The sequence below is a fragment of the Saccoglossus kowalevskii genome, chromosome 17 (genome assembly GCF_978046115.1).
Source record: "Saccoglossus kowalevskii chromosome 17, keSacKowa6.1, whole genome shotgun sequence".
NCBI classification, from domain to species: domain Eukaryota; kingdom Metazoa; phylum Hemichordata; class Enteropneusta; family Harrimaniidae; genus Saccoglossus; species Saccoglossus kowalevskii.
The window spans coordinates 27,211,797-27,238,146 of NC_140657.1; the positions used below are offsets into that span (position 1 = coordinate 27,211,797).

A 26,350-nucleotide genomic window follows, 5' to 3' on the forward strand; every position below is an offset into this window, starting at 1 on the left:
GTCTCTATGGCTGGATTTTATAAAAGTATTTCCATTACAAGCGTCTGTGTTTCGAGTATTAAAATAAATGACCTTTTACATGATAATTGTTACGAGAATATGCGTACACCTAGTTTTTATGTACATTCAGTTTCCATGTAATAGACTCTATCTTTCATTATTGTTTTATAGCTAGGTTGAACAGGAATGCAAATACATTTTTATGACAATTCACTTTCTTTTTGAGCTCCGCTCTCGGAGCTTATCATATGAGTGATTGTCCTTTGTCATCTGGCGTCCGAAGTTCATCACCTGTGTCAACTTTTTACAGTTGAAAACTACAATTCTTATTGCTTTGATACTTTGTGTACATGTGTGTACCTTGGGAAGACCTCTCTCAGATTTGTTCATTTCGTGATGATATCTTCAATTCTCTAACTTTGATGAATGTTTTTGTCATTTTCTGTAAAATGTGATATTTTCAACTTCTTGTTGAAAACCGCATGTCTAATTGCTTTGACATTATATATATATATACCGGTAGGTACTACAGGTAGACCTCTCTCAAATTCACTAATTTTGATGAATATTTTTGTCATTTTTGGTAAAAAGGGATATTTTCGACTTATTGTTATTAATATTGCATATTAAGTCTGATTGCTTTAATACTATATGCATATAGGAATCTCAGGTAGACGTCTCTCAAATTTGTTCATTTTGTGATGATATCTTCAATTATCTAATTTTGATGAATATTTTTGTAATTTTTGTTAAAAAGTGATATTTTCAAATTCTTGTTGAAAACAAGTCTGATTGCTGTAATACTATACATATTATTTATTTTCTAATAATATCTTCAGTTTTTTAATTGAAATGTGCATTGCTAATAGCAGAGCAATCTCAGCCGATAGGCTGCTTGCTGTTAAATCTGGTATGATAAATTGAAAAGTTATTTTATCATGTAATTGAATGCAATTTGAAAAATTAATTTAACACATGTTTGTGAGTGTGTAGCCAGGATATGTCACTTGTATGATGCACAATGAAATTAAAACATTAAAAACACAAACAATCACCACACCCCCACCCCACCCCCCATCCCAATCCAACCCATCAAGCAACCAAATATGGATATGGCTGGTGTATGGAGATAGCTACATGAATCCAAGGTCCTTTGGTGGAAGCACTTCAACACCACCACAGGCATCTTTCACTGCTTTAAAAAGCATTGATAATGGAAACCAGGCGTATGCATGACGTCCCAGAATACAAATAGGTTTAATATGCAAAACTTGGAATTTAATGGAATTTTATTCAGAGTAATGTATGAAAATAAATTAAAGAAATAAACTCCTGAAGCGTGATGAGACAGACACCAATGATGTAAAACTATCATTTCAATCACCTGTCATCTTTGCCATCATCCATCAGTATTTCCTTTAAAGTGATTTTATTGATACTGTATTACCTGACATATGTAAAATACTCATTTTATGTTGTTTTTTTGTACTCCCGTGTGTGAAGCATACAAATACAAGTCTTTGAGTTTAATCGAGTGGATCTACATGTATGTGTGTAATTTCCGCTGATATCACAAGAACCACTGGGATCTCAATGGAATTTGATACCTTGTTTCTCTGGGGTGTTGCACAGACCTGTTTTATTTAATCGTTTTTGGTTGAAATATGTGCATATTAATTACCCAATTTGCATAATATTTTTAATCTGTTCTACTGATATCCCAAGAATCAGATTCTAATGGAAGTTGATACATAGTTGCTCTGGGGTGTTGCACATAGCTGTTTAGTTTTCGGTTGGAGTCTATGCATAATAATTGCAGAATCATTTTTAGTTGTTCTACTAATTATAAATATCCCAAAAACCTCTCATTGGATTCAATGGAACTTGGTACATACATGTAGTTGCACTAGAATATTGCGCAGACCTGTTTAGTTTTTGGTTGGAGTCTATGCATAATAATTGCAGAATCATTTTTCGCTGTTCCATTGAAAATTGTAATATAGGTGTTGGAAAACTTTGCTAGTGCTATTTTCTAGATAAGTCCCTATTCATGTAAGTCAGTTCAAAAAAGCACTTTAACTTTGTGTCTTGATTGATTTTAGGTAAGCCTGAAGCAGCGATCTGAAATACGTTAATTGACGAACAGATGATTTATAGCTGATCGGCTTTTTAAAACTATCTAATTAACAATTCCAGAAATGCGTTCTTATTTACACTTTGTTTTATAATTAGTTCACTGATAATAGTTTCCATGCTGTGACTTATTTTAATGAGGCTGTGTAAGTGTTATTCTATCTTACTCCATGGTCATAATGAGATCTTTAAAATATTAATCGTTTCTTTTTATTTGTTCAAATTCCCGGGGGGTGAGGGATTATTCTATATTCTTTAAATTTGTTAGTCCTTTTAGTGTATGTGTGTCTGTCCATACATATTTCAGATATACTAGTACATAGACAAATTACATTAAAACTTCACACATCTTACATACATATTTGCATACATTTTTTTCATGGTCCAATTCAAGATGGCTGAATTCATGGTGACCATTTTCGTGTTTAAAAATTCTGAAGCAAATATGTTAGTTTGATAAAACGATTTGACTGGAAACTCTTCTTTTTGACTTTTGACAATGGGGGCCTTGTGGTTAGCTTGTCTGTATGTACTGTTGTACATGTTTGAACATTTGCATAATATTTAGCTAATTGTTTGTTGTTTGATTCAATTCTCTCAGCTTTCTTTGATTATTTTTGAATCATATGTAATTGTTATATAAACCTTTGTAGTTGCTGTGTAATATCCAACGTACTGCTTTCTCCAGTGATGTTATGCTATAATAATCTATTTTTGCCTTCCTTGTAATGTTAATATGAAAGACAAAAGTAGTGTGTGTGTGTGTGGGGGGGGGGGGGGAAGGGGGGTTGATGGCAACTAATAAAACTGTTGATCAAAAAAAAAACAGATTTTGGCAGCATACAAACTTCCAGCTAGTGTCTTCTGCCGGAAAAGTGAGAACTAAATATTCTACAGGTATTACCCAGAATCCTCAGGGGTTGTGTGTACCTGGTAGGTGATACCATTATTTTACGGGGGGGGGGGGGGGGGCAAGTAAACCCATCTTCGTCCAACAATCAAGGGTAGTAATTGTAATGACAACATAATCTGTTGATGTGTGAAGGATTACTTGAATAAGCCTAATCCAAACAATGAACAACTTGTTTATACCCTGCACAAGTAGAATCTCTTGCCATCAAGTTCAATTGGTTTTTATTCTCATGTAAAAATCTCATGAAATCATGAAGAAATTGTGCTCCAAATCTGTTAGAATTACTGAGTTGATATGCATTCAATTTCCTCATAGATCGCTAAAGAAATAGGCATCTGTCAGTCTTCCAAATTGTCAATGCTTATCTTATTAAAGGTCACTAGCTATAAATCCCCTGAGAATACATGTACCCGGGTTACAATATCCACAAATTTCAAAATGGCTTCCCAATTAAATTATTCTTGAATTGTGGTTATTCATTTTTTTTTTATATTCAGAAATGTTTGCATAATTGTTTTAGTCATTTGTTCAAAATATAATTTTTTAAAAACACAACAAAATGTTTTCTGTTATGATAATTAAAACATTTAATATTTTGAAGCATTTTTTACAAATTTTTGCAAGAATATGGGTCTTTCACAAAATATCAAACTAAAATCAAATGTTAGTGTTCTTTCTTTTAAAATTTATTAACCGAAATGTACTTACAAATGTATTTATTTACCATTTATTTTATTTATTTAATAATTTATGTAAACTCTTTCTAGTTATTTTCAAAATATTGTCTTATTAACAAACAGGAACAATAAAGTTCATTATTTTAATGTTATTATCTAACATGCATATTAACAGGAAATACGGTAGATTAAAGAGGTTCTCTAATTTTTTTTTTTTTTGATTATTGTCTTAGTGTTATATTCCCCTCTTGCGACAGTTTTGAAATCAATATATGTCAAAATGAATACTTTTTGAGTATCAATTCAGAAATTAATTCAAGTGAATAAATTCTAAAGTGGAAGACTTAAAGATATAACCTTGGGGATAGTATCTTAACAGACTCGGTAATATGCATCTATGAGAGGTATTAGTGTATCCCTTGTGCTTACAGACACAATCTCCTTGGTACCGTAAGATCTGTATTAGAAGCTGCATTCCTCATTTTTTTTAACCACTGAGAACTAAAACTTCACCATCTCTGTGTAGATGCTCTAATAGAAGTCGCATCCCCTCTGTTGCATTGTACCTTTTTAAGAAAATCCACAATTTCTAATACCCAATTACAGTACAGCATTCAGCTATTAAACCAGTTTTCTACAGGCTCTGGGAGGCAGTTGCCTAGCAACACTGAGCAGTGCATCCTCATCCTGCGTCATTCTGAGTGTTTTGATGAAATACTGCCAGTTAATAATAGATGCCTGAGCCGACATGATCAAAGATTGTGGCTGATAAAATGCAAAGCTGGCCATGTGATCAGTCAAAGTAACATGTTTTGTTCCTTAATTTGTCACATCGATCCACAAAGTACATTGTCACATTCATTACCATTAAAAGAATTCGAAGAGCATAAATTTATTTTGTACAAACATCTAATTAATTCATTTAACATCACATAAAATAGCAGTTATATTTCCCATCAGCACTATTTCTATTAATTTTCTATAATTTTTTTTTATTAATTTATGACTAGGTGAGCATAACTTTCCATCTCGATCAACATTTTTCGAAAAAATATGAAACAATTTCATATATTCATTTAATGATAGTGACAGTAGTTGGCATTGACGGTCAAGGTCAAAGGTCACTCATTTTCGCTTCTGTCTGATTTTTGTAATTTAACCAACGATGAAACTGTCACAGATGTATTTTTGTGATTTATTGAACAAATAGTATGGTCAGCTATTTTTGTTGTTGCTACACAACAAATTTAGGTACAGAGCTTACATGTCAGTGACAGATTCCGCAATCTCCCCGCTTCCCAGCAGACACACAAATACATTAACATCCCACAACAAAATTTGATTTATCAAAAAGCACAAAAATCAACATTTGGGAAAGTGTTACATGAATAAATGGCACACTGTTGTCTTAGATGTCATGTATCAAAGGTAGATAAAAGGTAAGGGCGTGAGTTAACAGTCATTAAAATCATGTGACCACTGATAGCATACGACTGCTGTTAGTGTACAGCTGCTGGTAGCATGTGGACACTAGTATACGGTTGCTGGTAGCGTATGACCACTGGTATTATACAACCTCTGGTAGTGTACGGCCACTGCAGGTAGCACACTACCCACCGCTGACAGCGTATGACCTCTGGTATCATACAACCTCTGGTAGTGTACGGCCACTGCAGATAGCACACTACCCACCGCTGACAGCGTATGACCACTGGTATCATACAACCTCTGGTAGTGTACAGCCACTGCAGGTAGTACACTACCCACCGCTGACAGCGTATGACCACTGGTATCATACAACCTCTGGTAGTGTACGGCCACTGCAGGTAGCACACTACCCACCGCTGACAGCGTATGACCACTGGTATCATACAACCTCTGGTAGTGTACGGCCACTGCAGGTAGCACACTACCCACCGCTGACAGCGTATGACCACTGGTATCATACAACCTCTGGTAGTGTACGGCCACTGCAGGTAGCACACTACCCACCGCTGACAGCGTATGACCACTGGTATCATACAACCACTGGTAGTGTACAGCCACTGCAGGTAGCACACTACCCACCGCTGACAGCGTATGACCACTGGTATCATACAACCTCTGGTAGTGTACGGCCACTGCAGGTAGTACACTACCCACCGCTGACAGCGTATGACCACTGGTATCATACAACCTCTGGTAGTGTACAGCCACTGCAGGTAGTACACTACCCACCGCTGACAGCGTATGACCACTGGTATCATACAACCTCTGGTAGTGTACAGCCACTGCAGGTAGTACACTACCCACCGCTGACAGCGTATGACCACTGGTATCATACAACCTCTGGTAGTGTACAGCCACTGCAGGTAGTACACTACCCACCGCTGACAGCGTATGACCACTGGTATCATACAACCTCTGGTAGTGTACGGCCACTGCAGGTAGCACACTACCCACCGCTGACAGCGTATGACCACTGGTATCATACAACCTCTGGTAGTGTACAGCCACTGCAGGTAGTACACTACCCACCGCTGACAGCGTATGACCACTGGTATCATACAACCTCTGGTAGTGTACAGCCACTGCAGGTAGTACACTACCCACCGCTGACAGCGTATGACCACTGGTATCATACAACCTCTGGTAGTGTACAGCCACTGCAGGTAGTACACTACCCACCGCTGACAGCGTATGACCACTGGTATCATACAACCTCTGGTAGTGTACAGCCACTGCAGGTAGTACACTACCCACCGCTGACAGCGTATGACCACTGGTATCATACAACCTCTGGTAGTGTACAGCCACTGCAGGTAGTACACTACCCACCGCTGACAGCGTATGACCACTGGTATCATACAACCTCTGGTAGTGTACAGCCACTGCAGGTAGTACACTACCCACCGCTGACAGCGTATGACCACTGGTATCATACAACCTCTGGTAGTGTACAGCCACTGCAGGTAGTACACTACCCACCGCTGACAGCGTATGACCACTGCTAGCAATATGACTACTGCTAACTTCCAACATCTTGTACCTTTGACAAAACGTGGTAGACAAGGAGATCAAACCACTGGTTTATTTTTAATCCAATGACAGTGTCTTTACTGTTTGCACTCTTTCCAATCAGGGTCCTATGATTAATAGAAGTGGCAACATTTTTAAAATTAAATATGTACCACTAATCATTTCCTGAACAACAAAAAAACACAACACAATTCCGAACATGATGTGTGAAATTGAAAACTACTGAAAATGAGAGAAACTGTCACCTTTGATAATATTAATAAATACTTTTCAAGTTTGAAAATGCAGGTTGAAAATATTGGCTTTAGCACAAAAATAATCAAAGACCTAGAGGGTCTCGTGCCACTTATCTTTCAAGGGAAATGACCAGGCAAAGGTCGAATATGTCTGGTGTATAAATCAAAAGTCGATGGACAAATTATGAATTATGTATTCTCAACTGAAAGCGTGTAAGTTATTCTGTAGTTATTTAGTGTGTCAAAAAAACCTTGTGTATGCACTAGTTTTGAACTCGATAGCAAATATTTTTTTCTGGTGTTTAATTTATTGTTATCTATGGTAGACACAATATTATTGATATGTTATCTGTCAAGTTCATGTCTAACTCTTTTTCAAACTTGACTTGTACATCATATAAGTCCTTAAGCATGTACCTGCTTGGCCAAACTGCAAACGAAAATCTAAAGTACAATGTAGGTTTATGTGTTTCGGAGGGGTTGGATCCCACCTCCTTGTCAAAAGTGTTTGTTCTTGTCTTGCTTAATAGTCAAATTTGTATCTTCTCTTAATGTTAGGATTCAGTTGTTTGCATCTAAGGATGTTTAAGGATCAAAAATCGTTTCAAAATGTCCTTGTTTGCAACGTAACACTAAATTCAGATGAACTTTACCCTCTTTCGAAAATAGCTGGTTAATAATTGCTAAAAAGTACATGTAATACAAACTGAAACTTCTCATATCCCCATATACATTGTTTTTAAAATTATTGTGTAAACCATAGCCTTGGGTGTGTGAAAAGGAACTAATGGCGACCAGACAGTATGCAAATCACCCTAAATGATGGTGCATCAGGTCAAAGTACTTCGTAAAGTTTCTGTTTTCAGTGATATGAATATATGGAATTATTTTATTTTTCTGTTGTATATAACCATGGATATATGTAGATATTGTAGTTACTAGTGGGCAAGATTAAAATCTAATTCCCAACTAACAGTTGATAAGAAGACATGTTTTAAACAGCCACGCCAGTCTTCAGAATTTCAGAGTTCCTTCAAATAAAAGTGTAAATTCAAACGGTTAGTGACAATATGCGTTTTCCAGGCGTAATGTGTTAGCGCCAAGGATCAGCATGTCGGGTAATGTTTGTGTACATATTGGGCAATGGGATTTCCCATAATGCACTGCAGTCCAGGAGATTATTCAGGCATTGGCAGGGCCTTTTTTTGATCTTAAGAATGTTTTATTATACTGTAAACTATTTTAACCTTTTCACCACCAAACTTGCTTCCCCAAATTTGTCTGCACTTTTTTCTTATACTCTTAAATATTTCTGGAAATGAACCCTTATTTTGGAGCCAACAAAAACATTTGAATAAATTTTTATTTTTCACTCAAAAAATTTGGCTATTTTTGTCCCAATCTTCTGAAGGAAAGTGCAGACTATAAACGGGACTATTTTGTGTTGAAAAGAGGGAACTGGGGTGAAAAGGCGTACATACAAGCATTATGATCTGAAGCATGATTTTTTTTAGGCATTTACCCATAATGCAATGTATGAAGCATTGAAAAACGTTTGCACGCAGTTGTATTCGATCTACTAAGGATTATTAAGCCTTGTATGTATTGTAAAGTACATTGTGCTCATCGATTTTGGATAGACCGTCAATGAAGGAATTCATACTTCAATTGACGTACATTGTACATGTATGTAACGACATGCTGTGTGCGATTCGATTCAACTATAGATTCACTACAACAAAAACAAAAATTCTGTCACTCTCTATTTACATGCAAATTGTCATACACCTATTCGATGTCAATTTCAGTTCCTCATTTTCTCAAACATTGTATAAGATACGAGCAATCATTTTGTCTTGCAGTCAAAGTCCTCTCTGTCTTGTTTTTTTTTTAACTGTTTTTTGTTTTGCCTTGATTCAATTCAATTCAATTCGTTTATTTAAAGTCAGTTTGAAATACCTAGCCAAAGGCTAATATCACTGACTACTAAAAATTACATCAAACAAAAGCAAAAATTTACAATCATCAAACACAGAGAAAAACAACAGTAAGATTTCACAAATAATCAATTAAGTATCTTAAAATGATGGTGACCACAATGACACCATTTGCTTAAAAGAATACAAATCTTTGCACTCCTTCATTCGATTAGGAAGCGAGTTCCACATTTTAGCACCATAATAAGACAATGACTCCAGTCCATAGCATTTAGTCCTTGGTCGTTTTAACTGTAATTGATGAGAATTTCTTAAATTGTACATTACATTTTTCTCCTTGTATAAATCCCACATAAAAGATGGGGAGAGTTTGTTCACACTTTTATAAACTTCAACAAGTATGTCACAATTCCTGGACATCTCTTGTGTTTGTAGTTCAGAACGTTCAAATAAATTGTAGACATCTAGATTTCATTGTAACCATGCCCTGTATATCAAGAAAGTTCCTGATACAAAGACTCAATTATTGGTCTCTTCTGTATCTTTACTCTATATGCATTATATAACTTCCCCTTCTTGAACAATTGAAGTTGCAATATGATACAGATGATTGGTTCCCTGAGGGGATGTGCAAACATATAAATTCAAACGAATACTGTAAAATGACCAATTTTCATTAGGTTTAAATTTTGCGGATTTATCATTTCAGGCATAATCAGTGGGTTTTAAATTCACAGTTTTATCATTTAGATAATGTGTTCTATGCTAAATTTCACATACATGTATTCACTGAGTTAATTTAGCGCATTTTCCAGTCAGCGAAATAAGCAAAATTAAAACCCAGTGAATAATTAACCATTTTACAGTATAGCATTTTTTGGCCATACCATGATTACTCACATGTTGGTAACTATTTGAATGACTGAAATTTTTTGTCATAAATGGTGCAAAATATATAATTTTGTCTACATTTTTTCAAAAATGTTGAATAAGATCTATAGGTAATGGGAAATTTTATCTATTTGATCCAGAAAAAACATGGCATAATGCATCAAAATTTAGGCAGGGAAATTTATAATTATGGTGTTTTTTTTAATTTATGTTAAAATTGTCATGTGCATGTATCTGACAAGCACTTAAACATATCCTCTGGTACTGAACTTACTTCTTTTTTACATAAATGTCTTTACTCTTACCTCAATAGAGAGAGAAAGACAATCTCCAATGTTACATTGACACTAATTGATGAGATGGACAATAGAGGGAAGCAGTTGAAAGTTAGTCTGTCTAGTCAGCTACTCAGCAGCTTACAGATATTTAAGCTCATTTAAGTCAAATATTTAAAAGCTCACTTGGTTTTGCCTTTATGTGATAAAAGTGTAGTCTGCCACTTTCCCTGTACTAGTTGTATGTACCGCATTGCTTTGGGTTACAGGTTTCCAGAGAATTTCCCGCAATATAGAATTTTAGGGATTTTTACCTGAGTGGCAGACACAGGATAACAGAGATATTACCAGCCCACCCTGGTACATGTATAATGTGTATAAATTAACATTTTTTTCTGACCATGTCACTATTAAAATAAAGCTGTTGTATTTCTGGCTCATCCATTAAATCTGTTGTATTTCTGGCTCATCCATTAAAGCTGTTGTATTTCTGGCTCATCCATTAAATCTGTTGTATTTCTGGCGCAGCCATTAAAGCTGTTGTATTTCTGGCTCATGCATTAAAGCTGTTGTATTTCTGGCTCATCCATTAAAGCTGTTGTATTTCTGGCTCATCCATTAAAACTGTTGTATTTCTGGCTCATCTATTAAAACTGTTGTATTTCTGACTCACCTATAAATCTGTTGTATTTCTGGCTAATCCATTAAAGCTGTTGTATTTCTGGCTCATCCATTAAAGCTGTTGTATTTCTGGCTCATCCATTAAATCTGTTGTATTTCTAGCTCATCCATTAAATCTGTTGTATTTCTGGCTCATCTATTAAAACTGTTGTATTTCTGGCTCATCTATTAAAACTGTTGTATTTCTGGCTCATCCATTAAAACTGTTGTATTTCTGGCTCATCCATTAAATCTGTTGTATTTCTGGCTCATCTATTAAAACTGTTGTATTTCTGGCTCATCCATTAAATCTGTTGTATTTCTGGCTCATCCATTAAAGCTGTTGTATTTCTGGCTCATCTATTAAAACTGTTGTATTTCTGACTCACTTATAAATCTGTTGTATTTCTGGCTCATCCATTAAATCTGTTGTATTTCTGGCTCACCCATTAAAACTGTTGTATTTCTGGCGCATCCATTAAAGCTGTTGTATTTCTGGCTCATCTATTAAAACTGTTGTATTTCTGACTCACCTATAAATCTGTTGTATTTCTGGCTCATCCATTAAATCTGTTGTATTTCTGGCTCATCTATTAAAACTGTTGTATTTCTGGCTCATCCATTAAATCTGTTGTATTTCTGGCTCATCTATTAAAGCTGTTGTATTTCTGGCTCATCCATTAAAACTGTTGTATTTCTGGCTCATCCATTAAAGCTGCTGTATTTCTGGTTAATCCATCATTATTGAATGAATGAAGTATAGTGGAATTTATTCTATTGAATGGTAGTATAGTGAAGACCAGACTGACTGACCAGAACATTGTTGCTGTCTTGTATAAGAGTACATAGACCATACTACATTGTTTTTGAGATACTGGTGCTCCAATGTATTGTAGCAGTATTTCAAAGGTCAAAGCCATGAAGGGTCAACATAGAAGTGTGGCTACAGTGATTATCTCCTAACTATGCTAACAGCTGGCCATAATTCCTTGCAGCTGGTCATTTAGTGGTGATTTAAATTTCATGGCTTCAGAGTGAATGTCATTGTGTTGGAACGTTTTGGCTCATCCTCAGTCTGGATTATTAGGGGTCCAAACCTATTGCACATATTGTTATTGTTTCGATTTTCCTCAGCTGCTTTGCTTTTTCTCTTAATCACGCTGTACGAGATGCTGTAAATTTGTTTCCTTGAATTCAAACAAAAGTTCAGTATAGTTTGCAAGATTACTATCGTTCATCCTTGATTGATAAAATAAAGATAACATTGTTTCGACTTCTTCTTACAAACTGCAAGTCTATATCTTAGGTGTGCTCATTTCATCTTCAATTCTTTAATTTTGGCGACTATTTTTGCAATATTTTGGGGGAGGTTATATTTGTGACTTCATCTTGACAACTTGTATTCTGAATGCATTAAATAATATTTGTATGAAAGTACATCACAGATTTGTGAAAGAAATTATATAACTGTCAACAAAGAGATACAATACATAAAGGAGAAAAACATAAAATGTATCTGTTTGCAATTTTCAGACCATTATTCCATGATAAACAAAACTAGGATGAGCAAGTGCATGAATATTCAGTGAGACGAGAAACAAAACAATTCCTGTGGGGTCTCTAACCTTAAAAATATCACTTTTTCTGCTCTTAGACTAGTATAGTGCCCTCTTGATGTTCAAATGGGAAATGAAGCAAAGCCTTATGAAGGAACTATAAAAATATTCTCTGTTAACATTGATCATTTCTTTAAATAAATGATGATATAGGTGCTTAATTTCAAAAATAATTGTCATGAAACTGCAGAGCTATAATAGTACAATACTGCCTTGGTCTTCATAACATCTAAATATCAAAAAATAGTTCTCATGCAGAATTTTTTTTATTATTTATAATTGAAAATCATTAGATGTAAAGCAAAAAACACATATGGACTCAGGATAGGCTGCAGCCAATGCATGTTGTGGTCTTTCTTACATTAATAAAATATATATAAATATATATATAAATGTCTGATACTAAGTTGGAAAAAATGAAGAAATATTTTGTGCTTCATTACAAAAAAAAAATGTGTAAAGATGTTTATAATTAATCCTCAATTGAAGGCAGTTTAAAACAAGGACTTACGATTCAGTTTATGTGCATGCAAGCGTCCAGTCCAGCGTGATATCTCAAACACCCTGTAGGACAAATTCTCTGCAAACCTCACCATATCTTTTAATGTTTCATACACAGTATCTGCACATGCTGTGATTTTGCCAAAGATGGTCGACTGGCAGCCATTTTAGTTATAAAAATGAACCAAAATCAGGTATTTTGTTATCTCCAGAACCAGATCTCGGGCATGTGTTGTTTAATTTTTTTCCAAACTTTGTAGAAGGCTTAACCATTATATGCGCACATTGCTTTGTAAATTTAACTCAAAATGGCTGACTGATGATATATATCTTGTATATGCTTTGAGCAATTTACTTCAAACTTTATACAATGTACATGGTCAGTACATCATGGTGTAAATAATTGCAAATAATAGTTTTGTCATTCGAGCAAAGATAGAAGACTTTTGATCATTTCAGTTGGTCGTATGTCCCATGTACAGCAATGAATATACAGACGTGGAACAAATGCCCACATTTTTCTGCATTTTTTCTGATATTCTTCAATATTTCTGGAAATGAACTCCAATTTTGAAGCCAACAGACAAAATTTGAGTCAATTCTCAGTTCTTACTAAAAAATATTGGCTATTTTTGTCCCAATCAATTTTGTGAATTTGTGATGAAAAGATGAATCACCATTGTCAATTTTTTTGCACCGTCTACAGAATGACTGTGTACAGTCTACTCCTCTCCCATATGTTGATAGGAATTGACAGATCAGAGTTTGTCAGGTCGAATTTCAATGTAGTGCTGCTTTCCTTACATTAATTGGATGAATGAAATATGAATATGCATTCACAGCATTCACATGTCTGTTACAATGATTGGTCTATAAATGTTTATAAATTTATGACTATAATTATGGATAAGTTTTAAAAAACCATAACAAATTATGGGTTAAGCGCCCTCTAGAGGTGTATTCTTCAGTTGAAAAATTTTAACAACCTTGTTTCTGTGTTGTAATTCCGGTCGAATAAATACAATTTTTGATTTACGTCCACCTTTTGATGTACTTTTAATTGAGTAAGTGATCTTTTTGAAATTTAAAAAGACTGTAGGATGAAATTATTAGAAGTGCAATTCTTTGTGAAACTATTTTTATTGAAAGACAAGAAGTTGAGATTGAAGACTGAATGTATCTACAGAAAGAGGCTTTCAGTCGCCATCTTTGATACAACTGTATCTCCTGTTTGGATACAATGTATTATTATCCAAAATGGACCGTATCAGCCACCATCTTGGATGTTATTATTCAGAATGAGGCTATAATGGTCATCATCTTGGATATTATTTTTCAGAATGAGGCTATAATGGCCACCATCTTGGATATTATTATGAGGCTGTATGGGCCACCATCTTGAATATTATTATTCAGAATGAGGCTATAATGGTCACCATCTTGGATATTATTATTCAGAATGAGGCTATAATGGCCACCATCTTGGATATTATTATGAGGCTGTATGGGCCACCATCTTGAATATTATTATTCAGAATGAGGCTATAATGGCCACCATCTTGGATGTTATTATTCAGAATGAGGCTATAATGGTCATCATCTTGGATATTATTTTTCAGAATGAGGCTATAATGGCCACCATCTTGGATATTATTATGAGGCTGTATGGGCCACCATCTTGAATATTATTATTCAGAATGAGGCTATAATGGTCACCATCTTGGATATTATTATTCAGAATGAGGCTATAATGGCCACCATCTTGGATATTATTATGAGGCTGTATGGGCCACCATCTTGAATATTATTATTCAGAATGAGGCTATAATGGCCACCATCTTGGATATTATTATGAGGCTGTATGGGCCACCATCTTGAATATTATTATTCAGAATGAGGCTATAATGGTCATCATCTTGGATATTATTTTTCAGAATGAGGCTATAATGGCCACCATCTTGGATATTATTATGAGGCTGTATGGGCCACCATCTTGAATATTATTATTCAGAATGAGGCTATAATGGTCACCATCTTGGATATTATTATTCAGAATGAGGCTATAATGGTCACCATCTTGGATATTATTATTCAGAATGAGGCTATAATGGCCACCATCTTGAATATTATTATGAGGCTGTATGGGTTACCATCTTGAATATTATTATTCAGAATGAGGCTATAATAGTCACCATCTTGGATCCTAAAATAAGGCTACGTGTTGTATAGGTGTAGCATGAAATATTCCTAACAGTTTGAATAACATTATAATTAATACCTCCAGTAGGTCAGACACTGCATGTTTGTTTGGGATGCTTTGTTTATTTAATAAATAATATTGTTATATTTGCTTGGTATCTTTTCAGCACCAGTCCCTCAAAATAGAACTGATTTACACAATGTCTCTGGTACGTATATTTCATTTGAACTAAGTGTGTGAGTCGGTCTTCACCTCACGAACCACATGTACGTACTTCATGTCTGTAAATAATGAATTCCACATTAATTGTCTCGTACATTTCATTTTAAATTATTAAAAAAAAATCAAGGGTCGAGTTTCACTTCACTTTTTTTAGCTCCGCTGTCGACTTTGTCGAGCGGAGCTTATCATATGAGTGATTGTCCGTCGTCGTCCGTGTCAATGTTTTACTTTTTCGACTTCTTCTTGAAAACTACAAGCCTGAATGCTTTGATACTTGGTGTATATGTACCTTGGGTAGACCTCTCTTAGGTTTGTTCATTTCATGTTGATATCTTCAATTCTCTAATTTTGGTGAATATTTTTGTCATTTTTGGTAAAAAGTGATATTTTCGACTTCTTGTTAAAAACCGCAAGTGCAATTGCTTTGATATTACATATATAGGTACTAAATGTGGACCTCTCTCAGATTTGTTCATTTTGTAATGATATCTTTAATTCTCTAATTTTGGTGAATATTTTTTGTCATTTTTGGTAAAAAGTAATATTTTCGACTTCTTGTTAACAACCGCAAGTGCAATTGCTTTGATATTACATATATAGGTACTACATGTGGACCTCTCTCAGAATTGTTCATTTTGTAATGATATCTTCAATTCTCTAATTTTGGTGAATATTTTTGTAATTTTTGGTAAAAAGTGATATTTTCGACTTCTTGTTAAAAACCACAAGTCCGATTGCTTTGATATTACATATATAGGTACTACATGTGGACCTCTCTCAGATTTGTTCATTTTGTGATGATGTCTTCAATTCTCTAATTTTCGTGAATATTTTTGTAATTATTGGTAAAAAGTGATATTTTTGACTTCTTGTTAAAAACCAATAGTTCAATTGCTTTGATATTACATATTTAGATACTACATGTAGACCTTTCTCAGATTTGTTCATTTTGTGATGATGTCTTCAATTCTCTAATTTTTGTGAATATTTTTGTAATTATTGGTAAAAAGTGATATTTTCGACTTCTTGTTAAAAACCAATAGTTCAATTGCTTTGATATTACATATTTAGATACTACATGTAGACCTTTCTCAGATTTGTTCATTTCGTGATGATATCTTGGATTCTATAATTTTGGTGAATATTTTTGTCATATTTGGTAAAAAGTGATATTTTCGACTTCTTGTTAAAAACCAAAAGTTCAATTGCTTTGATATTACATATATAGATACTACATGTAGACCTTTCTCAGATTTGTTCATTTCGTGATGATATCTTCAATTCTCTAATTTTGGTGAATATTTTAGTCATTTTTGGTAGAAAGTGATATTTTCGACTTCTTGTTAAAAACTGTAAGTTTGATTGCTTTGATACTATACTTATTGTTCATTTTCTGATGATGTCTTCAGTTCTTTAATTGAAATGTGCATTTCTAACAGCGGAGCTATCTCAGCCGATAGGCTGCTTGTTTTCAGTTAAAATCTATGGTAATGATATTAAAAATAATCCAGATTGAGTATCACATTTCTGTCGTTATATAATTACATTTGATTGTATTTTCATGGCTTTATTTCTAATATATTCAAATTAGAAACGCCAATGTTTTTGAATGGTTGGAAATAAAGCATCTTTAATCTTAAAACATTTATATTAAAATATTTTAATGCCCTGTGATCAAGATGTGGAAAGAGTTCCTTTTGTACCCCCCATCCTTTACCCTACCCCTACCCTCATGCACTCCCCATTTAATTGTACATGCCCCCCCCCCCCCCAGGACATCTACAGTTATCTAGAGGGGGCATATACAAATGAATTTGGTAACTGGGAGTGAGTGTTAGGGTTAGGGATGAAGGGTACAAAAGGAACTCTTGCTCAAGATGTTGTCTATGGGGATTCCATGTTGTAAAATTTTGTCTATGGGGAATCTGTGATGTGAGATTTTTTGCTCCCATGTGTGCGAAGCAAAAATTTCTCAGCAGATTTCGAGACTTTATGGGAAATTTGTTTTTTTTAGACATTGTCTTCTGTCTGTCTTCAGTTCTTTCATGCATTATTTGTGCTTGGGAAGTTATTTTTCTTATCAGGAATCCATCTTATGAGACTTCTACAATGTATGTTGTTTATTGGGAATCCATGCTGTGAGACATTGACAATTGGGCTATTTTATATTTACTTAAGAAGTTATTTTCTATGGGGAATCTATCCTATGAGGCTTTATTAAAAACCATTATCCATCCTATTACTAGAGGGCAGACTGCTTTTCATCATCATACATGTACCTGAGGGATTACCTCTTCCCTTTTGCATTACTAGTATAAACTGAGAAGTATGTGTCTAAAAAAAACAGATCCAAGACATTTAAAATTTGACCTGTAATACATGTTAGTTAAATAATTAACTGTAAAAAGTGAACATAATGCCTTATTTGAAAAGAATCAAGGTCAATGGAACTACAATAAATTATTAACCTTATTAATCAACTAAGGTCTTATTCTTAATTGGTTGAATTTTGACCTTTGACCTTATTTATGGTGAGAAAAGAAGCTGGTATTGTTGTTTAGCAGTTGCCTGTTTAGCTGACAGGGTACAGCCTCTTATAATACCCCCGGTTGCTTGCGATGTACACAATGCCTGCAGGTAGGACTACTTCATTTTACTGTTTTTCTGTGACACGATTGTTTCAAATGACTATTTTGGTTATTGTGAAGGCTAATTGGTATGTGATAAATTATAGTTTAAATGTTCATGTATGGTAGTGTGATGGAGCTTTTGATAAACATCAACCATCAACTTCTAGTCAAATTTTCCGTTTATCCGCCCCCTACATCACCCCTGAATAGATACATGTGACTATGAATATTAACAGCAATGAATTCATATCAGAATTATGATCATAATTGTCCATGTAATGAGTTTTTGTTCACATAGACTTGGAGCGTTTATTCGCCTCCTACATCACCTCTGATTAGTTGTATGTGACTATAAATATAACAGCAATAAATTTATGCTAGAATTATGATCATAATTGTCCATGTATTGAGTTTTTGTTCACATAGACTTGGAGCGTTTATTCGCCTCCTACATCACCTCTGATTAGTTATATGTGACTATAAATATAACAGCAATAAATTTATGCTAGAATTATGATCATAATCGTCCATGTATTGAGTTTTTGTTCACATAGACTTGGAGCGTTTATTCGCCTCCTACATCACCTCTGATTAGTTGTATGCGACTATAAATATAACAGCAATAAATTTATGCTAGAATTATGATCGTAATTGTCCATGTATTGAGTTTTTGTTCACATAGACTTGGAGCCTTTAAGTTCAAGTTTTACCACCTAGCTCTGTTCATACATGTAAGATTATGTATAGGTAATAGTGGTTAGTCTATATATCATGAGAATGACGTTGTCATCGTAGCGCTCTGTCATAAATGAAGGTTACAGAACATCACACGTTTCTATAAGCAAAAAGTCCCTGGAGTATCTGTGAGATAGCCCTCTGTATCATGTTAATTCTCTTGACACAGAGCTTCAATAAATAATTCATGTTTGGTTTTGAAGCTTTTAGTAGTATGAATGACACTTGCGAGGATTTAAGTGTTTGTATGTATTTTATTTCAATAAGGCTGAAGAAATAAAATAAATATGAAAAAAATGAGACTCTGCAACTAGTGCACACGATGAAAATCGATATGGAGTTGTGAATGTGATGTTAGATGATCACTTAATCGATGGACAAACGTTCAGTGTGCATATGTTTAACCTTTTCACCACCAGACTTTCTCGCCCAAATTATTCTGCACTTTTTTTTTATATTCTTTCATATTTTTTGAAAATGAATCCTAATTTTGGAGCCAACAGACAAAATTTAAGTCGATTTTCAGTTTTTACTCAAAAAATTTGGCTATTTTGGTCCCAATCAAGAATATTTTGTGAATTTGTGATGTAAAGAGGGAACTGAAGGGTAGTGAAAAAGTGGTTAGTATCTTGGCTGGTTTGATAATTTGCTTATTCGCAAACCATGTTACTGTGCACGTGCATTGTGCGTTATTGAATATGAGGATTATCTCCCTCATTTCTGTGTATTCATGCACTACAACCTTCAAAAGATGTCTACAGCATTATGGGATACCTTCGGTTAAATTATAGTGATCTGTCCACCATCGAACTCAAAAGATCTTCATCTCATAATATCGTACATGACATATCAAAAATGAAAATTCATATTTTACAATAAATTGCTCTCAACATTAGCTTCATTACAGTGTAGCCTGTCACTACAAAAGACTTGAATTTGTGAAGAACATTATTGCAGCAGCTCTGATTTCAAGATTTTTTTTTTCTCAATATACTTGTGTACTGGTACCATTTCTTGAAGTGTTCTTGAATGAGTTATTAGTGTAATGTGAATCCTCAATGGAAGTGGACAGTTGAGTAAACATGATATTGTGATTTATCTTCCAAGCTATGACCCATTTTTGTAGATGTGTTGATGAGATTTCCAGATTGGATTTGTGTGGTTGGAGTAATGTTTGTTAATTGTTTACTCTTACAGTAAACTCCATTTTAAATTGTTGAAGAACATTATTGCATCAACTCTGATTAGTTTTTCCCCCAAAGTCTTTTTTCAACATACTTGTATTCCACCCTTTGCTGTAAAGTTCATGAATGAGTTGTTAGTGATAATTTGAAGTGAATATTTTATTTTTTACTCTGGTTATCGCATAAGTCAGTTAAGACTTGTGTTTTTTGTCATAATTTGAAAAAAATGGAAAAAAATTCAGTTTTCATGAAAGATTATGATGAAAGCAAAAAGATGCATTCCCATATCGAAACTAACAATGCCTTCAAGGTGTTCATAGCAATCAAGGGATGATCTAAAACTGATACAACACCATTATTAGTTTTTTGCACCATTTTTGCAGTCCTCGATTAATGAATAAAAAATTGGACGAATGCAAAACACGCATTGAGACAAAAGGGGTATTAGCGTTTCCCAACCCGGTGTTGAGGGACTGTGAACGAGTTAATGTTATATTGGAGAGACTCACTTGATATAAGGTCACCACCAAGCAAAATGTGTAGGATTATTTCAAACCCAGAGGAACCATTTGTTTACTAGCATATATATTTCTGCAAGATGAATTAAACTAAAATTTAAGGGTCTACAGTCCCAGTATATTCAACGTATGTATCAATGTGATGAGCCAAACAAAACAAAACAAAACAATAAAATGGAATTTTATTTGAAAAAGAAGTCGCCGATCATAACATTTAGTCGTTAAATATCCATAAACAGGAATATAACTTTGCAATAATATGTAATGTCATTTTATGAGAGATACCCATTATAAATATCTTTTAAAAACAAAAAGTTACCAAGGAACTATGCAGCAATCGTAGTATAAACTTGAGTTTTGAAATTTTTAATGTTAACCTAAAAATACTTTATGAATTCGTTATGGTATTCATAGCGAATGCAAATCAGTGATAGCCACCCTTATATGCAAGCCAAAAAAATGGAGGGGGGGGGGAGGGATAACAATTTTTGGAGTAAGTGATAAAATATTATCTGGTTGTGAACTCACTGAATGCCAAAGGTTATTTGTAAGAATAATAGTTTTCATATGTATATGTTGTCAAAATCTCTGTGTATGATGAATTACTCTCACCATATAAATCATTGTAAAAAAAAAAGATAGAATGATGATAATTGTATTTCCTTGTAAGAATACAGATAATTTCTTGGAATATCGTTTGATGACTCAATTTTTTTTTTTTTTTATTTCTGGTGGCATAAACTCGATCATATTATTTAAAGTATTACCGGTAAAAAAGTTTCACTAAATTTATCATTTTGGCAAAAAGTAAATCCTTAATCGATACCCTGTTTTTTTCCATTCCTGAAAAGCATACAGTGCACGCAAGACCAATATCTGTACTTTACCCATGTATCACCACCAGTTCCCTTTTTTCATCAGAAATTCACAAAATAGTCTTGTTCATAGTCTGCACTTTACTTCAAAAGATTGAAAAAAAAAAAGGTAAATTTCTTGAGCCAAACCTGAAAATAACCCAAAATTTTGTATGTTACAGTGTAGCTCCAAAATTAGTGCTCATTTCAGGGTTATTACAAGTTATTCACATTGCTTTTGACACTGCCTGGGTTGACTGATATTAGTTTGTGTCTACAGGGCTCTGTCATTTCCTAACCTTGGCAGCTATATACATGTAACTAGCTTCACCCACTTGGTTAATTATAGTTAATCAAAACTATTCAATTCTACAAAAGCAGCAATGTAAGAATTTTTTTTTTTTAATGAACGCATTTAAACTTCATGATGAATATGTATCATAACAAGTTCAAATCCGTAATCACTAATGTGTGGTCCATTTCAATTTATATCCATATACTTATATATATAGGGTATGTTTTTTTTTCACGTAGTTACAAAAGCTTTAGCACAAATTATATGAATATGCACAGCTTGTTGAGTGATTTAAAAGCGATTTAAAAAAAGAAAGTCCCCTGGTCTTGAAGTTAATTCAAATAAATGTTCATAGTACAGTTTGTCTGAGGTGTGCATGTCCATAGGCAATCACTGTGGTGTACAAAGTGATATGTGTTGATCACTGAATACTTAGGGTACTTTGTAGTCCCGGGAGGCTTTCTAAAAAGTCTGTTTATTTAGCATTTTAATACTCTGTTTTTAAATGAGGTTGTTTCATGATTCAGTGATACTGAGTCTGCTGCACAGGTTTTACCATGATAAATTATCAGAATTGTTCTCTTTGATAAAAGAAATGTTAAAATGTAAATTATTATTTTTATTAGCACTCTCCTCAATCTTTGTCTTGGTCTGCCAGAAATCCATTTGAGTGCATTCCAGTCCAAAATTCAGTGCAAATATTTTCACATTTTGTGAAATATTTTCTATATTTCATCACCATATTGAACTCCACGGACAAGTTCACATACTGCTTTTTGTTTTTGATCAAAAGGTTTTTCACTTTCATGTGGCAAGGAGCAGACTATACGAAATAATTTTGTAGATGGTGCCAAAACTTAATGATGGTGCTCAAAGGGTTAACCCATCAATTCTTCTTATTAGCGGCATATGCATTATATCATGATGTCCCACCAAAGTGTTGTCATGTTAATTTATATTCATTTCATATAATATATAATTTATACATAGTACCAGTAACAGCTCAAATTCTCAGGTCAAAGGTTAGCAGCGAATTACATAACCCATTATTAGATTATTTATCAATTAATTAATTACTGACAAATAGTGTATGTGACTTGCTATTGGTCGTTGGGTGCCAAGTCCCAGTAAACAACTCTGTTATGCTTTCATACACACACTTTCTATAACAAATACCAGCATAGTTTTCAGTCACCACAATATATATTACAGTTCATGTTATATTCTATGAGGGACAATGAGATTAACACAGTTTATTTATTATTAATTGCAAGACAAGAAATATTGTTGATATCCTTATTCTTGTTAAAAAGTAGGCAATTACATCCTATAGTTTTACTGTCACTGATCCGACTGTCCATACCTGTTTCTCTAAAATGCTGTGACAGATTACATTCAAACATTCAAACTTCAAAACACACGAAACATCAAAGAAACCAGAAAGCTATCAAATTCAAATTTTTGTTTAATCTGCCATTTTCAGTTACACCAACGGCACTACATTTTACATATCAATACACTCAGGTGCATTTGCAGTACACGTGCATTTGTTTCAGATTCAATTAAGATGGCCGAATAGTGGTCATTTTTCTACAAAACAATCATAAAATCAAGCTTTTCTACAATTGCAGAACCAGATCTGATTCATGCATGGACATACATGTATAAAATTCAAAATTGGTATGTTCATTATCCAAAAAAATTAAAATTATATTCGCTTTGTTTGCGCACTTTTGCTCAGAAATCGATTATATCTTTGATAAATATTGATAATATAATATAAAATGCAATAATTCAAATTATTCATTCATCTTCAACTTAGATATCTTATCAGTCAGTGTTTTTTTTTTATCCATTTATTCATAAAGACATTAAACAAATTGTGATAACATCTACATCATACCTAAATGGAACTGAACTGAACTCAAATAAAAGATTTCTCCCTATTCTGATTAGTTTCTGTGTATATGATGGTGTTTACCCCAACTTAGAATACCAGTGTATAGACTACTTGGTGACTATAGAGAAAGTATTTTGTTATAATGAATAAAAGGTACACCTGCTGCACTTGGGTTTACCTGCTATTGAAATGTTAATACATATCGCTGGTTTTTAGTCCCCGTTGAGACGCAGTCCGAAAACAGTGACTTATGGATTGACCTCTGTGTGCATGTTATATGTTAGACATGCCTGGACTGATTACAGCATACATCATCACACATACATCATATATAATATTATACATATGCACATCAATTTGTTTCATGATGTGATTCAAGATGGCCGAATGATGGCAATTTTTGTGCTGAAAAATAATAAAAATCAAGCCTTTCTGGCATTCTGAAATCAGATATCGGCTGTTCACAGATGGATTTTGTTCAAACTTGGGACATACATTAGACAATATGAGACTTTGAGGCATGGCAACATGCTTTGACTGATTATAATGTTCAAATTTTATATATTCATTATACATCATGTCATAGATATACAAATGTGTTAAAAAATGATTTTTCAGAGCAATATCTCTGAATAAGTACTTGTTTAATGATCAAATACAAGATGACTGAATGTCAATTATTTTAATGTTTAAAAAAAATCATAATCAAGCATCAGCTTCTGGACTCATATCTCTGACATGTTATTTACTACATTGTATAATCAAGACTATATATTTTAAATTTGATAACTAACAGGGACTATGCCATTCATGGCTTGTTTGTTTATAATTTATTTCCTCACAGAATAAAAATCAAATCACCAGTGTGATATGCACAGTTGAGTTTGTATCCATTCCTGAATTTATATTAATTATTTAATAGCTACAGTACAAATGTATATTTTCAGCAGGTAAGTTTTTGGATTATCACAGGATAAAAAAAACATTCTGTTTCTTTTTTAGCCAAAGGTTGAATTCAATGGTTTTTTAGCTTCGCTGTCGACTTTGTCGAGCGGAGCTTATCATCTGAGTGATTGTCCGTCGTCCGTCCGTTGTTTTACTTTTTCGACTTCTTCTTGAAAACTACAAGCCTGAATGCTTTGATACTTGGTGTATATGTATCTTGGGTAGACCTCTCTTAGATTTGTTCATTTCATGATGATATCTTCAATTCTCTAAATTTGGTGAATATTTTTGTAATTTTTGGTAAAAAGTGATATTTTCGACTTCTTGTTGAAAACCGCAAGTCCAATTGCTTTGATACATTATACATATAGGTACTACATGTGGACCTCTCTCAGATTTATTCATTTTCTAATGATATCTTCTGTTCTTTAATTGCCATGTGCATTGCTAACAGCGGAGCTATCTCAGCCGACAGGCTGCTTGTTTATCACTACTGGTCTGTTTTTAAAAGTAATTGGTAATCAATGCATTTTTGACATTGCCCAAAAACTAACCAGTGTCTCAGATTCAGCCCAGGTAGAAGTTGTATGTTTCTAGGGGTGATTTTGCAAGATTGCCAATGAGTTTTGCGCACACCAGACGTTGGTGGCACTGTTGCTAGTACTGGAAGCACTTCCGACCTGATATTTGTGTAATGGTGTGTTAGGAAAAATTATGGTAAAAAACCAAAATAAACAATTGTTTTGATTTTTGCGCCACAAATTTTCACTAGAAAACTCCCCTGGACATGCATTCTTGGGAAACTGAGCAAATTATTATAAATTATATTTTTCATCAAATTATCTTCTAATGTTCTTGTATGTTTGTTTAGGTCTCAGCTGTTTGTATCCTCATATAAAAATATTAAAGATGGCTGTCGCAACATAGATTTTTGAATTTTTTAGTTAAGAAAGTCAGAAGTCAATGAAATGTTTATAAAAAAATGATTCAAGAAAACAATGAACTGGGTCCACTTAAATGACAAAATAAGCAATAAAACTGCATGCTTGAACTAAATGTCGCAAGGAGTATTGACCTTGTTTAAATAATTATTCAAATATTGGAAATTACAATGTCCACATGTAATGACTTCTCCCTGAATATACATTGTACATGTATATGCCTAACTGGCGCATAGTCACCTGGTTGATTATCACTAAATATAATGACCTCTTCATGACTATATACACCCTGACTGTAGTTACTGGTTGATTATCACTGAATATAATGACCTTTTCATGACTATATACATCCTGACTATAGTCACCTGGTTGATTATCACTAAATATAATGACCTCTTCATGCCTAACCATGTATATACACCCTGACTATAGTCACCTGGTTGATTATCACTAAATATAATGACCTCTTCATGACTATATACACCCTGACTATAGTCACCTGGTCGATTATTATATGTGAAGCACAAACCAAACTCAAATAAGGTAACATTTACTTGATCTGCCCACCAAATATAGATGAGGAGAAATTCAGATATTACTGCATGAATAACTTACAGCCTGTTTAGAGTCTGAGCGCGATTAAAAGGCACAAAAACTAATATGCTGTTCATAATCAGCTAACCAGATTGGTTGTCATGACAATGGGTTCTTATATCAGTACCATAATCTCATGTGCGGATCCTTTTACATTTCGTTTACAGGAAAGTGCATTGATAGTACACATTCCCTCTAAAACAACAGCCTGCCAACCCTACGATCTAGAATAGACTCTCCTAAGTTTAAATTACTGTCTTTTACCCCAATCCTCAATGAGATAATACACACTAGTCTCTTCGCTGTATAGCACTGCGGGGGAAAAAAAGTTCAATATTTGCTCATTTATTGGAGTGACTGAAAAATGTCTGAGTCCGACCAAGAAGTTGTTGTTCGCACTGAAGGCTCTAACATAGAGATGAAACCAGCCTATAACACTCATGAATATCAGTCAAAGTACGCTCAGGGTAGGTAA

General features: G+C 34.0%; 1 protein-coding gene across 2 annotated transcripts in view; it reads left to right on the plus strand.

Moving 5' to 3' along the window:
- LOC100378942 (mechanosensory protein 2-like) overlaps nucleotides 1–26,350 on the plus strand; it is a 77,091-nt gene that overhangs the window by 18,929 nt on the left and 31,812 nt on the right. Inside the window, exon 1 of one of the 2 annotated variants that reach the window (XM_085492208.1) lies at nucleotides 17,830–17,916. The exons of the other annotated variant lie outside the window; for it this stretch is intronic. Coding sequence (XP_085348334.1) covers nucleotides 17,898–17,916 — 19 coding nt within the window. The 5' untranslated portion in view covers nucleotides 17,830–17,897. Of the gene's footprint in view, nucleotides 1–17,829; nucleotides 17,917–26,350 lie in introns of those variants that run through there. 2 annotated transcript variants of the gene reach the window in all.